The sequence below is a fragment of the Balaenoptera physalus genome (genome assembly GCF_965194825.1).
Source record: "Balaenoptera physalus genome assembly, chromosome: 11".
Classification (NCBI taxonomy): Eukaryota; Metazoa; Chordata; class Mammalia; order Artiodactyla; family Balaenopteridae; genus Balaenoptera; species Balaenoptera physalus.
Window position 1 is genome coordinate 104,957,043 of NC_138896.1, and position 16,925 is coordinate 104,973,967.

Sequence of the window (16,925 nt, forward strand, 5' to 3'; positions counted from 1 at the left end):
AGTGACCACATTCTCCAGCCTGAACCTCCTCTGGACCCCAGACTGCGTTATCCAACCCCCTGCTGCCTTCTCCAGCTCCTTGAATTCATTATCTCCAAGCTGAACTCATGATCTTCGCCCAAGTCTGGCCCTCTTCTGGGCATCGCTGTCTCGATGACACCGTCATCCATCCAGTCACGAGAGCCAGAAACCTGGGCAGCCTGCTAGACACCTCTCCGTCCTTTCCCACCCCCGTGTCCCATAGATTTTGTGTCCTAAACTTCTGTCGGTCTGCCGCCTTTGCGTTTCTTCTGCCACCACCCCAATCTGAGCTTCATGGTCTTTCCTCTGCATTCCTGCAGTGCCTCCTAACGGGGCTCCTTGTGCTGCTCAGGCCTCCCCCGAGTCCATCCCCACATCACCCCAGGCAGTCCTCTGAGAAGCAAATCTGATCATGTCACTCTCAGAATGAAGCATAGCAATGCCTTCTCTCCTGTGCTCTAAGAATAGACACCGAATTCCTTCATGTGGCGTACAGGACTCTGCGTGGCCTGGCCCCTGTGTGGATCCAGCCCCAAGTCCTTCTGTGCTCCCCTCAGGAGTGCTGCGTGCCCTCCTGCTGCAGGGCTTTTGCACGTGCCTTTTGCCCGGAACTCCTGTCTCCTTTCTCTTCTTCTGCCTCTTCTCTCCCCACCTCCACACCTCCCCTTTGCCCAGTGAAGTGTTCACTCTTTCTTCAGATTGAAACTTACTCATGATTCCTTGGGGAAGCCCTCCCTGACCTCTGTAAAGAGGTTTATTCTGCCCATAACGGGTTCTCATAGCGCTGTATGGCTCCTCTTTGTAATATTTAGCACAATTGTATTGTACATTTTCTTGAGTGACCTTTGGTCTTCGTCTCCCATGTCAGCGTAAGCTCCATGAGGGCAGGTATCCTGTCTCATTTTTCACCATTGCATCTACATCCCGTGGTATCATGTCTGGTGTGTAAATACAAAGGGGGACTGAGGGCGTGAGTGCATGAGTTGTGAGGATTGGAGCTCACATATGTGAAGTACCTGGGTCAGTGCCCCTTACATAGGAGGCCTTCAGCAAGCGGTAGGTTACGCCTAGTAGGGCTCATTATAAGTGCCTCTTTATATGGTCTTTTGCTCTCTGATTAAGGCTTTGTTGCTTATAAAGGCTTTCCCAAATTGTCTGTGCACCTGAAGTCAATATGTAGTATGAGTCGTAGACGTGCTTGGTGGTCTGACAGGAGACAGAGTATGGGAGAGGTGTGTGATCTGTTGTGGGTAATTTAGAGCAGTAGTTCTTAATTTGAGGAAGGGATGATGGTCAAATGTATAACCTCTGAGAATTTGGTGGAAGCAGTCAATCCTTGCCCACCAAAAAATAAGCATCTAATAGCTGACGTCAGGGGATCCACAGAACACTGAAACGCATTCCTGGATCCTCTTTGGGTCCCTGATTTAGAGGAACATGAAGGGAAGGACAGGAGTTAGCCTGCCCCCGTGGGGAGAGAAGGCTGTGGGATTGCTGCGATCTGGAGGTGGGTGGCCCATCTCTGTTCCCAGCCAGAGCTGGGACCTTTGCATCTGGAGGTACTGCCTGTTCAGGTCCTGAGCCCCAGCTCGCTGGGAGGGAGTGGGTGCCTGTCCCTGAAGAGGGCGCACTGTCCACTCAGTCAGCAGCGGCTGCGGTTACCACGTTCTGAGCTCTGACTGTGTGTCCAGCGCAGAGCTGGTCACTCACACGTGGTATCAGTAATCCTTCCAACACCCTGCAGAGTGCGTAGTATCGTTCTCATTTTATAGGTAAGGAGAATGGAAATGAGGCTGGGGAATGGCGGCCCCTTCACATGTGAATTATCTTACCTCCTATAGTCAGAATGCCTCCCACAGTGGGAAAAAGAACATCCACGTTTTTATCGGTAGCTCACAGCACGACATGACAGAGTAGCAAGGCCAGATGTGGGGTCCACCTGCGACCTCGTGGGCTGTGACCTCTGAGTCTCAGTGTCCTCCCCCTCTTCCTCGTAGATGGTTGTGAGAATTAAGAGGCGATGGATATAAACAGGCTTTGTTAGGTTTTAATCACATGTTATAACTGTTCTCATTGTATTTTCTTAGAATACATTTGTCAGCTTTCATTTTCAAAGGAAAATGATTTTCTGTGGACTGACCTCCATCTCCCGCTATTCTATATAGATGAAATTTTGAGGTCCTGAGTCAGGCAGCCAACTTTGCCTTTACCAAAGAAAGGCACACTTTCTTGCCTTTTTGGTTTTAACAGAAACCTGGAGAAATTAGGCATGGCCTGCCTGCAAGAGAAGCCCTTCCGGAAATTTGCAGGGTAACCGGTTCAGAAGGCCCCGGAGCATCCAGGAAGGTTTGACCAGTTCACTAATGATGCTTCCTCTAAAGTAAAGCTGAGTACCAAGTGCATCTTTGGTTGGTTTCTTCTCGTTTCTTGGATGACTTACGGTTGTTAAAGGTGATCGCTAGGGGATCGCTTAATGCCAAACTCCTTTGACTGTTACTTGTAGTTAAAAATACCTGTTGCCTTATGATTCAATAATCATATTTATGTGTGTCTTTAGATGTATATACACACGCATAGAAAACTGAAGCAAAACTTTCACAAAATAATACTTTGCTAGAGGCCATGCACTCTGTTTTCTATCCTATTCTATCTTTTTGAAAAACGCTAGTTGAGACCCAGTGAATGATTTAGGACTCACGAATAGCTCGTCGCGTAGAGTTTGGACAGTGCTGTGTGCCCACTTCGAGAATACTGGCAGATAAATGAGCTGCACTTGGTGTGGTTCCATTCATTATTTTTATGTCCAGCTATATCTTTCTGTTTTTAAAATCTCACAAAGCTCTTCAATTAAGTTTTTGGAATTTTTTTAAGTAAACATTTTGTGTATTTCCTTCTAATCTTATGTGCATTTTTCTAAAGGCTAAGATTCTACTATATTCTGTTTTATTTTAGTATTTTAGCATAATATGAAACTCTACATTAACATCCTTTTTAATAAATTTGTATGATAATGTATTTACCAAGTTTTTGACATTTAGGTTTCTCATAATTCTTCACTTTTAGGAGCTTCTTTGTGCATGAAATCCCATACTCCCCTCCCCTTGTATTTTGAATTATTTATTTCCTTAGGAAAAATTTCTAGATGTGGAATTACTGGGTTAAGAGTTTGAACATTTTAAGGTTTGTGATCGGTCGTGTGCTGGTAAATGTTTGACAGCGGGCTCTTGGCGATGGGGGTACCCTGATTTTGTAGTGTCTGCTTACATCCGTGGTCTCAGCTCTCCCACCGTGGCCCATTTCGGGCTCCCAGTGTGAAGTCACAGGCTGCGGAGCTGGGGAGAGATTGGACCGGTCGGCTCTCCCAAGCCTTGGGGCCCCTCTAGCACCACTGCTTGCAGTAACTGTGGCCACAAGCTGCCGACTTTTTCTCCTGCCGCATTGAACGTTCTGTACATTGCCACACATTTGGTTGGCTGAAAATGGGCCTTGTTTAAGTTCTCCTTTCCCTCAAAGAAATGACTCCACTATGGGTCGCGGGGCCACTGCACTATTGCAGCAGTTCTGGTGGTTACACTGAAACAGCCCCTGTCACTATCCTGTTGCCAGTCCTTAAGGAAAGCTTGCTTGATTGAGTTTTACTTCTTTCTTCAGAGCAATTATTGAAGATTAAATGTTTGGGAAATGTTTTGTAATTTTGACAACATTAGCCTTTAATTCTAGGGCTGTAAAATCTTTGGACAAGAGCAATAAATAGCAAAGGAGCAATAATTGGTCTGCTGTGAGCGGGGCTCTTTCTTCTCTTAGTGATCTCGGCATCTTGGCAGCCATCTGTGACATCGCCGTGCATTAGATATCTGAACTTTTTCCCTATACTTTTAAGACACATAATCTCCCTCCTGCATTTCCCGTTATATTGAGTGTTTGGGTAATAGACAGCCATTTGTCAGATAAGCATGTTTTTTGGCATCAGTGTGGAAATTTCTCCACACACTCAAGTTGACAATTTTGCCCTCATTTCTTTCTCACTTTGTACTTTTTCAGCAAATTGCTGGGTGGATTTTAGCCAGATCATTACTGAACAACTTCAATGAATTGTATGCCCTCAGCCAAGGAGAAAAGAGTGTTTATTTCATAAACCTTCTAAACAAAGGGTTTTTTTGCAATGACATTTTGTTTCTTTCTGCTGATGTATTGTAAAAGGAAGAGATTTGCCCAAGTTCACACAATGAATTTGTGGCAAAGCCAGTTCTAGAATCCAGATCTCCAAGCCAATGGTTATTTCTGACTGCCATTTATAAAATCTGTTTACCCATATAGTTAAACTGGCTTACCCAGCCTTGTGGGGACTAATTCCTACAATGATTGAGGTTCCGGATTTGGTTCCTAAAGCACTTGAAGATCTTGGAGTCACTTTTGAATCATCAAAGGAAAATTAAATGGTATTCAGCCTAGTGTCGAATGGATTCTGTCATTTTCCAGTCCGGGTGCTCGCTCTTTGTACCCAAGCGTGCCTCACGTGGGCAGGAGAGTTACTTTAAGGCATTTTCAAGCCGACCTCCCTTTACGAGTAAGTGATAAATTTCCCTTTAGTGGTTCATTCCTTCTCTGTAGCTCATTTTAGGTCAGGTTGCTCTAAGAAATTTATTCCTGGTCTTCTCGAAAAAGATTTTCTTTTTCTTATTACCTTCCTGCCTCATTGCCTTTGTATTTAGTGGCAGAAATATGCTCATTCTTTGAAATTAGGCGTCCACTTGTGGTATCTAAAGTAACGTTCTAATTTATATAATTTAAACATCATTTGGTCCCAACTCTACAATTGCAGATGGTAAAACCTAGATCCAGAGAATATTTGATAAACTAGAACTTAGCCTCCTTTTTCTCTGCTGATTAAGAAAAGATAACCTTGAAACTGAAGGTAGGTAACTGTGTAAGGGTGATAGACTGAACTGAACAAAGACGTCAGTCAATCTACCACAATAGAGTTTATTTCTATTGTTGTTACAGTTACCATTTGTTGAGCCGCTTGTCTTGCTCCCAGTCTCTGTGCTAAGTGCAGGTGAGAGTTACCCTCTAGATGAGAAAATTAAGGCATAGAGAGGTGAAGTAAATTGCTGAAGGTCAAATTAGAGTAAGTGACAGGACATTAGATAAGAGCCTAGGTTTATGGAGTCATACTTGAAAACTGAAACTCAGCATCTCTATATGAATGGCATTTCCTGGATTGATACTATCTGGGTTCTTCCCAAATAAAAATTGAAGAGCCTTTAGACACCTGGTAAGATTGAGCCTTAATAGAGACTGTGTTGTTTTGTAAGCTATATAGGATTTTTTTTCTCTTTAATGGTCTATAAAGCTCTATAATTCTGGAGCTAGAAGGAATCCTTTGAGATGAAATTATTTTACTGCTTCGTTTTACAGGTGAGGGAAGACCTTCCCCAAGGTCTTAAAATCAATTAGCTGCAGGATTAGAACGCATGCCCGCTGGCGCCCCAGCCAGTGCTTTTTTCACTGCGTCAGGCCATTCTCTTCTCTTCTCTTCTCTGCTGGATAACAGAGAGGTAAATGCCTTCGGTGAATTTTTTAAAATGTGAAGTTGAAGCAGTGATTACTTAATCATGTAGTATGCCTGGCAGATGCCCTCTGTCACAATCGTTAGAGGGGAACAAAATAAAAAGGTGCCCCACGTGGTGGCGGTGGCCAGCTGGACCAGAAGAGCTCCAGGGAGACAGTGTCTCCATTCAGAGGGAGCGCTAGGCTAGAGGCCTCATTCTCAGGGCTCTCTTGCTTCTCATAGGAACCTGTCTCTTAGACCATGCTCTCACCTTCTCACCCAGGAGAATCCCAGATGCATTCTGTTGTCATGTCTCCTTCATCAGCTCTGGTCTGTAGCAGTTCCTCAGACTTTTGTTGTTTTTAGTGACCTTGACCTTGACAGTTTTGAAGAGTACTGGTTCAGTTATTTTGGTCTAATGCCTCTTAATTTGGGTTCGTCTGATGTTTACTTATGATTAGCTGGGTTATATTAGATGGGGTTATTTTTGGAAAGAATACCACTAAGGTGAAGTGCCATTGTCATCATTATATCCAAGCTACCTGATACTTACATGGCATCCCTGATGGTCTTGAACTTGATCACTTGTTTAAGGTAGAATTTGCCAGCTTTCTCCACTGCAAAACTACTATTTTTTTCCTTTGGGAGCGAGTCACTAAGTCGAGCCCACACTCAAGGAGGAGAACGATTCAGCTCTACTCCTGGAGGGGGAGGTATCTACATATGTTGTTTGGAAATCTTCTGTAAGGAAGATTTGTCCCTTCACCTTCGTATTTATTTATCTCATCATTTATATCAGTATGGACTCATAGATACTTGTTTTATACTTTAGGTTATAATCCAATACCACGTTATTTATTTTGTTGATCAGATTGGCCCCGCCTTGGCCATTGAGAGCTCTTTCAGGTGTCTCGGGTGCCCACTTGACATGCCCACCGTCCTTCTGTTTATTGAGCACTTTCTTACTTTCTGGTGTAGAAGGTGCTTCAGGCTCATCTTGTATTTTCCTTGCTGCAGCCCTAGAATTAGCCACGTAGCCGTGGAGCCCTGATTTCCTTTTGCAGGAGAATGGTATTTAGAAATCAAGATCTCATTGTCTTTTGAGAGGAAGGAGACAGAAAAAGTGAAAGATGTTATGTATAATGTACAGAGGGCTATGGAAGCAGAGAGGACAGGGTGACAACCTCCACCAGGGGCAGTCTTCACTGAAGACATGGTGTTTGAAGTTCAGTTGAGTTTTCCAGTTGGAGATCAGGGTTGGGGGAGCTGGAGGAGGGAGGAATGGGAGGAAATATATGTTAGCAATATCAAAGCCATCCGGCTTTTTAAGTTGGTCTCACTGGATTTACAATGGTAGTGACCCTTCCTTGATTTTCTCATTACATGAAAATTAACAATTTTCGCAGATGATGTCTCTTTGTGAGAGGATTTTCTCTGTGTGAGCCCTGACAGTTGACTGCCCTTCCTCCCTCCCGGTTTTCCTTTCAGTCTTTCTTCCTTCTGAATGTATCTAGTTCCTACTCTCTGCCAGGCCCAATGCGAGGCACAGGGGGCGTGCAGAGAAGAATCTGACAGCCCCTGCCATCAAGAAGTTCTCTTGTCTGGTGTGAGGTCCTTTGGCTTTCTTCTCTTGCCTCTAGCCCTTCACCAAGTGTCTAATTGTTGATGCTTTTGCAAAAGAGCATAAATAGGAAAGAGGAGGGATTAGCAGTGTTTGTGTTGTGAATGTGACATGATACTTGCCTCACTCAGAAAGTCTTTTCTGTTCACAGATAACTATTGGTGTATATGATCCCTGTAACTTAGCCCAGTACCCTGGATGGCCTTTGAGGAATTTTTTGGTCCTAGCAGCCCACAGATGGTATTTACGTGTGTGTGTGTGTGTGTCTGTCTGTGTCTGTGTCTGTCTTTGTCTATATGTTTTTGACATTGTGCCTAACTATATGTATATTTCTGTTTTCCCAAATGGATTTTTTTCACTGCTGGCATAGAAACCAGATAATAAATCGATAAATCAGTCATGATCCAGTTTCCATCAGTGGTGAGCCTCTAAGCAGGTCTGTTAAGGAGCTTCAGACTCCGACCATACAGCCCTAAAGATATTTTAGAGTAGGGCAGGGCCAGCAGCTGCAGGTCCCCATCCTGAAATTCTCTAGCCCTCCCTTCAGCTATCTGAGTCAGGTTCAGATAGGATTTTCCTGTTGCTACCATCTGCCCTTTTTCTCAACCTTAGACTAAATAAAACAGAGGGTAATACACATTTGAAAAGATGCTCAACATCATTAGTCATCAAGGAAATAAAGTATAACTAGATACTACTCGTTAATAAAGATAATAAGATACCATTATGAAATACTACTACATACTCACCAGATAATGAGATACTCACCAGAATGAGTTTAAAAAGATGAGAATACCAAGTGTTGTCGAAGATGTGGATGAATTGGAACCCTCAAACACTGCTGGAAAACTGTTTGTCAGTATCCACCAAAGTTAAAAATATCTATAGCTCAGCAGTTTCCCTCTCGGGTATATACAGCACAGAAATGCATACTCAGATGCACGCAAAACATATACAGGAATGTTTATAGCAGCATTATTCTTAATAACCAAACACTGGGAATAACCCAGCTGTCCTTGAACAATGAAATGGACAATCAATAGTGGTGTATTCACTGCAATGGAATGCCATGCTGTAGTGAATCTGAATGAACTACTGATACACATATCAACATGGATGAATTTTAAAAAACATAATGTTGAGTGAAGGAGTCTGGACCTGAGATAATACGTGCTCCCTGGTTCCATGTATGTAAAGGTCAAAACAGGCAAAACCCATGTCTGGACTTAGAAGTTGGAGTAAGAGTTACTTTTGAAGGGGCTGGTTATTGACTGGGAGGAGGCATGAGACGAGCTCCTTTATATTTAGGATTTGGGTATTTACCTTTGTGTCTGCTTTACTTGAATAACAATGTTCACTAAAGATAGCTAGATTATAGATCATCCCCAGAGGGAGAGTGTTGTACTTGCTTGTCCTGGTGGGGAGTCTGTAGAGCTGTGGGCTTCCTCACCACTGCCCGAGCTGCCGTGTCGTAGACTGTACGTTCAGGTGGGAGAAGGGGGACCAGAGGAACCCATGCTTGTCTTGGAGTTTCTTTTTAATATCTTGTGAGCTTTTTTTTCTTTTTCTGCATTTAAGATTCATTTGTCAGAAATATTCATGTGCAATGTGAAATTGTTACATAAAACTCACCTAAAAAGAAATCATAGCCAGTTCAGCGCTCAGCCTCTAAACGCTTGGACAAAGGAAGCCTGCGTGGATATGTTCAGAATCTCTCAGAGGTTAAGATCATCCCCCAAGGGTGTCAGGGAGGCATAAGTACAATGAATTGAATCCTCTCCACCTGGGTTTGCCGAAGCTCTTACGTGAGCTCTTTCTTTTCCTTCCTTAAAAAAAATAAAAAATAAAAATCTGGGCCCGACATCAGGAGTAGCAGTTTCCAGTCTGTTGAAGTCCTCTGCTTCCGGGACCGCACTCTGCAGGGGGTGAGAGACGTCACCCACAGCATCATCTTCGAAGTGAAGCTTCCAGAAATGGCATTTAGCCCAGGTAACTTGCTCGTCTTTGAGAATGCATATACTTACCATGTACCAGAAACCAAATTAGGTTTAACTTTTCTTTCATCCCTTCGCAATGGCAATGGAGATAGAGAAAAGTACAGCTCCTACCTCTTTGCCACTAGGAGCTCTTCGCTGGAACAGAGGGCATGCTCTGCTATTCAGACAGGAACAAAGGCAGAGATTGTCCTCAGGAAATTTCCTAGAGGCAGTTTTTTCAGTCCTGAGAATTTTTTTTCCCTCTATTTTTTGTTTTTGCTTAACATAAAATCTTTATTCCTTACCCTTCTTACAGGAAGAATGAAGTATTAATGCACCTACATATTTATTTGTTACAAAAAGTTGTGTGTGATCTTAATCTCCGTATAGTAAGCCAGTCAGCAAAAGTGCCATTTCTCCTTCCACGTTTAATATTCTTCATCTGATCCCGTGTGGTAGGCATCAGCTGTTCTCCGTGTTTCATAAGTTAGGAAACTTGGGCTCACAGATAATGTTATATATATAGATAGATGTGTGTGTGTGTGTGTGTGTGTGTGTGTAGATATAGATACCTGCATTTATTTATATATTTATATTTATGTACACATCACAAAGACAGAATAACATACCCAAATTTGAGTAAAATAAAGGTAATAATACCCACCTCATGGAGTACCCCTTATGAGGAATCTGACTCCTATGTAAAAGACAGACGCAATGGTGGCATATTATAGTTGCTTAATAAATGCTAATTTATGGTAATTTCCTATCTTACCCATAGCCGAGAACCCCTTCCAAGATGATCCCTCAGATTTCTCTGTCTTACGTGCTGTCCAGAGTACTTTTATATACCTACATGGTTTAATTTGCGCCTTACAGCACCTGCATTGTTCCAAGGAACATTGCTTTCTTTAATCCGTGGATCGTGTGCCTTAATGTGAGTGTGTGTTTTGGGGGTGAGGGGTGTTAAAATCTCTGCTTCGTCAGGCAAAAGAAGAAGCTGTTTACTTGTTAGTTTAGAGCCTTAAAATATCTGTCGCCTCTCTGCCGTCTTTAGATATTTAATACATTTGATTTAGCACCCTCTTCTGGCACATTCTAAAATAGCTCCCATGTGATGTTTCATTAAGCCGCCACTGGAAGGTAGCTCCAGGGGAATGAGGTGAGCGTGAACTAACCAGTAATGCGGCCTGGTCTCCACCTGGCAGGCCACCAACTATTTCCACATGTCATTCACTTAATCCTGCCAACCACCTTTGGGGGGAGGCACTTTTCTTTCCATTTTTAAAGATAAAGTCACTGAATTACTCTTACTCCCTGCTCCCAGTGATATATCACTGATGCTTGGTGAAGCTGGCAAACCCAGGAAACACTGTGCAATTCCATTTGAAAAAGAGGTTTTCTGTAGCGCAGTAGTGCTGTCAAGTCTTTACGCTTGATATTGAGTGTAGATTATTTAGTTTAAGAAAGGTAGATGTTCCTCTTTTTTCATGTAAATTAATGTTTTCCCTCTTAGCTGTAAATAAAACCTTATAATAAATAAAACTTTGTAAAGTTATTCTGTATCGTAATGTGAACTGAAGGTATTCGTATGGTAGTGTCTTTTAATATTTCTAAGACATCCCATAGCTGCAATGACAGTGTTATAAGAAATGCAATTTTGAATATCCTGTGTCTTCTTCTGCTCTTGGTGGTGCAGCCAAGTTCACTCCCCTTTGCTGATACAGAGTGTTGGAGCAGCTGGCTGAGGGAAGCAGCAGACACTGCTGAGGTGGGAGCCCTCACCTGAGAGCCCTGCTGAGAGCCCTGCTTTCAATTCCTGTCCTTGACGTGCTCCTCCTCTTTGTCCAGCTAGGGGAAGACAGGGCCTAACCTTCCCCTAAAAAATATTTTCTCGTTAATTTGGGGTATGTCTAATGGATGTAGATTATATGGAAGCAGATATGATAGACTAAATATTATGGTCACCTGTAGTATTTTAAAAAATTATCAGTAAGTTTAAAGTACATCTAATTTTCTTAAAATGGCTGTAACATCTTGAGTACAGAGATGTTTTAATTTGCAATGACATTTTGTGTTTGTCTTATAATTTCTTATCTGTAACAGGAGAAAGCTGAGGCTGGAGTTATTAATTATAGTACTAGACTGTGATTCTGAATTTCTTGTCAAATTTCTGTACATGTGTTAGAGAAGCATTTTTAAATTTAACATGAGAATAGTAAGAAAATCCAACAAAATATGAGTTAGTAACTGGTTTGAACTCTTTTTTTCCCCCAGAAAAATGATTTTGGAGTTCTTATCCTCTTTAAGAACTCAAATCTATTATTTCAGTTTTAATTTTTTGTGATGTAAAAAAGGACCACACCAGAGCACCTGAGTTAAAACAGGAAGGGTCATTTGTTTTTCGGTTCCTTGCTATGAAAGATAACCCCAGCCAAGTAGCTTTTGAAGATAACTGACCCCCTCGTTTCCCATTGGTCGTCCTGTCCCAGAAATAAAAAATTGTGTAAAGCAAATCAATACCTCTAAGTCCCATAATTATATTGAGCACTATTATTTTAAGAAACAAAGGTTGAAAGCTAAAAAGTTCCCAAGGAAAGGAAAATAGAAGTGTTGATAGAAATAAAAGTAGGAGAATGTCCAAAGAAAACCAGTGTACAATTAGAGACAAATGTAAAATTCTGCCGTAGCCCTGTGTCTCTTAACCTTAAGTCAAGGAGCTTCTGTTCCTTCAGGGACTGTTACTTCAAGCAGATATTGGAGGTGATGCTGGAAGAGTAGGTAGCTGAGTGAATTCCCTGCTAAGGAGTTGAGGCTTTATTGTGAATTTTGGGAATTCAGTGAGGAAGGGAGAGCGACTGAGGTCCCAAGGTGTGGGGAGTGTAAGACTGGGTGGCCCCCATTAGCAGGATTTACAAGGCCGGGTTTCCACCAAGGAAGCCAGGTTTCCACCAAGGAAGCCAGGTTTCCACCAAGAAAGCCAGGTTTCCATTAAGGTGAGGAGGTAGCAGAAGTATTCTGCAAAGCAGGTGAGATTTTTAAGAGGATTTTGCAACAGTGGAGTAGAGCAGCATTACCCTGATTGTGTCCTGTGAGATTTTAATTGGTGTTACTGGTTGAGGGAGATAATGGAGAGCCAGGTAAGATTGGGAAGCTCAAAGCCAAATCAGACAAAGTGGCTCCTTTACTGCAGGTTTCTCAGAGCTTTATCTCCCTCATGTGCGATGTGACGCTCCAGGTTTGGGTGGTGGTGGGGCAGGTGGAGAACACAGGTAGGTGTACAGAAGCATTTCCCAGGCCCGTCAGCCATGGGATCTTTATCCTCTCAGAGCTTTGCATGGAGCACATTTTGAGAACAGCTGGAATTGGAGTTACAGAGGCACCCATTGCAGAGGTTAAAAGAGGTCCGCGGAAAAGGGAAAACTCAGAGGAGAGGAAAGTCTGAATGGATAAGGATGTGCCTAAAGGAGAGGGCAGCTTAACAGAAGAGCAGTCCCTTGGACTGAGGTCTGGAGACAGGTAGGCGCAGTGATGGAACTGAGAGGCTGGGTGGAAGCGTAACGTAAGGATGAGGAGCGGAAGGGGCGCGCTCAACGGAGAGGTACAGGTCTGGGTGGGAGCTCAGCAGAAGGTGTGCTGCAGTCACACTGGCTTGTCTTCCAAAGGTAGAAAGCCCTTCACAGGCTTAGACCCGCTCCAGATACATTCTTTTTTTGGAGCAACTTCCAGTAACTACAGAAGTTAAGGCAACTCGGGCCAGAGACCAGGGCTATTTCAGAAGCCCTTCCGTGGGAAGACAGTGCTTGGGTCTGAGGGTCTCTAAACAAGATTCCTAGTGGCTCAGGAAAATGAAGCAACTGAGGCAAGTAGATGCAAATTCTGGCCTGCAAACCTTGAAAAAGAAGTGAACTAAAAGCTTATCAATGCGTGAGCCATCTTGCTGCTTTGACTTATTTTTTAGTTTTCCCTCCTTCCCTAAACTTACTGTTTTATTTGCCTTAAGATTGTCCCAAGGCAGTTGGATGGGAAAAGAACCAGAAAGGAGGCATGGGACCAAGGATGGTGAACCTCAGCGAATGTATGGACCCTAAAAGGTATACTTTGGAAGCCATTTTCTCCAGGGTGCACACCAGGTTCTGTCAGGCCAAGAGCATTGCCCAGTTCAGTCAGGGGGTGCCTTCACACTGACGACGAGTGTTAATCCACTCTTGGCTGCCTCTTGATTTAAGTTTGGTTGTGAGAATTAATATTAATGATGGATATCCTGAAGGACACACAATTCATGTTTCTCTAGACATTCTAAATTTCGTTCTTGCTTCAAGCTCAGACTCTCAGACCTGTGTACCTACACCACCTTTTAGTTCTTTATTCATTGCCCTTTGATTTTGTCCATGAGCCTACACTGAAGGACATTATAAGAAATATTTCACAGAAACCAGTACTGTATTGAAACCAGTACTGTCTTCAATACAGTACCCCCTTTATTGAGGAGACGGAAATTTCTCTGTTTTCAGTATTAGGAAAATCTTTCCTCAGAAGCGGCTGGTGTGTTTTTATTCCTGGACACAGTAACTCCTACACCTGGTCATGCTTCCCATTTCACCTTGGCTGCTGGGAGCTCAGGATCAGATTGGTGGCCCATCACTGTGCAATTGCAGAGGATAATGGTGGCATGCGTTCTGTGTGGTCACCTTTCTCCTCCTCGCTCACCCTCAAGCTTTGTTTTACTTTTCCTTCGATACTAATTTCCATAGTATTTGTTTCTTATTTTCTCATACAGCTACTTTCTATCTAAAAAGGACAAGATTGGGACATAAATGAGTGACTGACTAAATAAATAAGTAATTCTCTCATTTTCTAGGTTAGCTGAGTCATCAGTGGATCTGAATCTCAAATTGATGTGTTGGAGATTGGTCCCTACTTTGGACTTAGACAAGGTTGTGTCTGTCAAGTGTCTGCTGCTCGGAGCTGGCACCTTGGGTTGTAATGTAGCCAGGACATTGATGGTAAGTTTGTGGGGGTCAGATGTTACCTCTAAAGCTGTGGCTTCTCTTCTTATTTCACTATACAGTCCACCTTCCATACCTGTGGGTTTCGCATCCGAAGATATGGAGGGCCTTGTATTTTATGTAAGGGACTTGAGCATCTGTGGATTTTGGTATCCCCAGGGGCTCCTGGAACCAGTCCTCCACGGATACCAAGCGACGACTACACCTGAGTGCCTTCTCTCTCCCAGACTCCCCCTATTCTCTCTCCCTCCCTCCCTTCTCTTTTTCCTCCCTGTCTCCCTCCCGTTTTTTTCTCAGTATCTCTTTAAGTTTAAAAGGAATACATGCTTTTATTATAAGGTAGAAACAGGAACTCTCCCTCCACTCCCATCCCAAGTCACTTACCAGAATTAAGCAGACTTCACAGATTATTACACAACGTCTTTCCCTGAAGTTTTCGTAGGCATGTGCAAATGCAGCGAGAAAGATTTGTCATCTTTGCTCTTACTTATTTATTTATATTTACAAAAATTGGATCATAGCATACTGTCTATAGCACGCTTTTATTTTTAACTTAATATAACAATAATTGTGGTTCTCTTTCTATGTATTCCATATTATGTATATGTAGGATTTTATTATATGTCTTGTTCTCAATTTATTTAATCAATTTCAGCATATTTTTCTTTTAGAGATGCTGTTGAAATGAACATTCTTATATCTTTACATGTCCATGGGATTATTTCTTTAGGAAAAAAGCCCTAGAAGTAGAATTGCTGTGTTAGAGAGAATGTAAAACAGAGCTTTTAAATTTGCATTTCTTTAATTAGTGAGGGTTAGTATTTAATTTTATTTATTTTGTGAATTTTATTTCTTCTATTCATGTCCTTTGGGCTTTGTTTCTTATATATTGACTAGGAGTTCTTTTTTTAATGGATATTAACCTTTTTTCTGTAATATAATGCAAATATTTTTCTCAATTTAAGTTACCTTTAGCCACATAAAGGTTTTTAAAAATTTGATGTTATTAAATATGTCAATCTTTTTCTTTATGGTTTACAGAACTCTTGTTTTTATGTTTAGATCTTCATCAATGTGGAATTTATTTTTGTTTTATGATGAGAGTTAAATATCTAACTTTTTTTCCACAAAGTGGATAGTCATTTGATTGAATGGCATTCGTTCAATAATACAAATCATCATTTTTCCACCTTTATCAAATACTAAATCTCCTTATGTACCTGAGTCTCTTTTTGGATTCTGTTTTGTTCCATCATTCCATTTGTTTGTTCCTGCATTATTACTCACAGCTTTAACTCAAATTACAATGAATTTATAGATAAATTGGGAAGGATTGACATCTTTACAATATTGATCCTTAGTTCCAGAAGCATTGTATATCTCTTAAATTATTTAGATCATCTTTGTAGCATTTTCTTTATTTAGGTCTCACACATGCCTTATTTAGTTTATGTTCACATGTTTAATTGTTTTTTTTCTTTTAAAGATATGTTCCTCCCACTAAATTTTCCAGTTGACTATTATTGGGATATATAGGAAAGATATTCTATCTGGCCATCTTTCTAAACTTTCTTAGTTATATTAGTTGTTTGGTTGATTCTTCAGAATTTTCTAGGTTGATAAGTGTTCCTCACCAACGTTTATACCTATTTCTAGGATTGGCTAGGACTCCATGGTTTTGCTGAGGAATAGTGGGGAGAGTTGGCATCCTCATTTTGTCACTGACTTTAATGAGAAACTTCTTGTTTTTCCCTTTAATTTTTTTTTTTTTAAATTTATTTATTTATTTATTTATTTATGGCTGTGTTGGGTCTTCGTTTCTGTGCGAGAGCTTTCTCCAGTTGCAGCGAGTGGGGGCCACTCCTCATCGCGGTGCGCGGACCTCTCACTGTCGCGGCCTCTCCGTTGCGGAGCACAGGCTCCAGACGCGCAGGCTCAGTAGTTGTGGCTCACGGGCTTAGTTGCCCCGCGGCATGTGGGATCTTCCCAGACCAGGGCTCGAACCTGTGTCCCCTGCATTGGCAGGCAGATTCTTAACCACTGCGCCACCAGGGAAGCCCCTCCCTTTAATTTTGATATGTGATATTGGTTTCTGCTAATGCTCTTTTATAAATTAAGGAGGAAGATTTTTATTTCTAGTTTACTATGAGTTTACATCAGAAATGATTGTTGAGCTTTATCAAATACATCTATCAAGATAATAGTATTCTAATGTTGAGCATTCCTGGAAAAAACCCTATTTGTTCATGGTATGTTATTCTTCTAATATACTATGGGATTCAACTGATAATGTTTTATTGCTAGGTTTTACATATGCATTCATAAGTCATGTTGGTTTATAGTAATGTTTTTTCCTTTTCTTTGTGGTGTCGTGTATCTTAGAGCTGAGTTATGCTACTTTTATAAAATAAAACTTTCTGCCTTTTTCTATGCTCCAGGACAATTTAAGTGTATGACTTATCAGTTCCTTGATAGTTTGGTAAAATTCAGTTATAAATCCATCTGGGCCTGGTGCCTTTTGGAATTTTGTTGGCAGTGAGGGCAGGGAATCTTTGGGAACTTTTACAAATGTTTCTATAGTCATTGACCTTTTTAGATTTTATACCTCTTTTGAGTCAGTTTAGTCATGTTGTTTTCCTAGAAAATCATCCATTTCATCTAAACTTGAAAATTAATTGATATAAAATACATGTGGTATTCTCTTACCATCTTTTCTTTTATTTCATTTTTTAAAAATAAATTTATTT

At 41.6% G+C, this 16,925-nt stretch overlaps 1 protein-coding gene across 9 annotated transcripts in view; it reads left to right on the forward strand.

Moving 5' to 3' along the window:
- ATG7 (autophagy related 7) overlaps positions 1 to 16,925 on the forward strand; it is a 242,497-nt gene that overhangs the window by 35,307 nt on the left and 190,265 nt on the right. For 6 of the 9 annotated variants that reach the window (XR_014251410.1, XR_014251411.1, XM_082415674.1 and 3 more), the window contains exons 8-12: positions 2,272 to 2,367; positions 7,345 to 7,433; positions 9,061 to 9,182; positions 13,173 to 13,263; positions 14,031 to 14,175. Coding sequence is in view for 7 of the 9 variants with exons in the window: in XM_082415674.1 (XP_082271800.1) it covers positions 2,272 to 2,367; positions 7,345 to 7,433; positions 9,061 to 9,182; positions 13,173 to 13,263; positions 14,031 to 14,175 (543 nt within the window). In the remaining 2 variants the exon portion in view is untranslated. The remainder of the gene's footprint in view (positions 1 to 2,271; positions 2,368 to 7,344; positions 7,434 to 9,060; positions 9,183 to 13,172; positions 13,264 to 14,030; positions 14,176 to 16,925) is intronic. The other 3 variants (XM_082415677.1, XM_082415676.1, XM_082415675.1) reach the window with 1 other exon arrangement.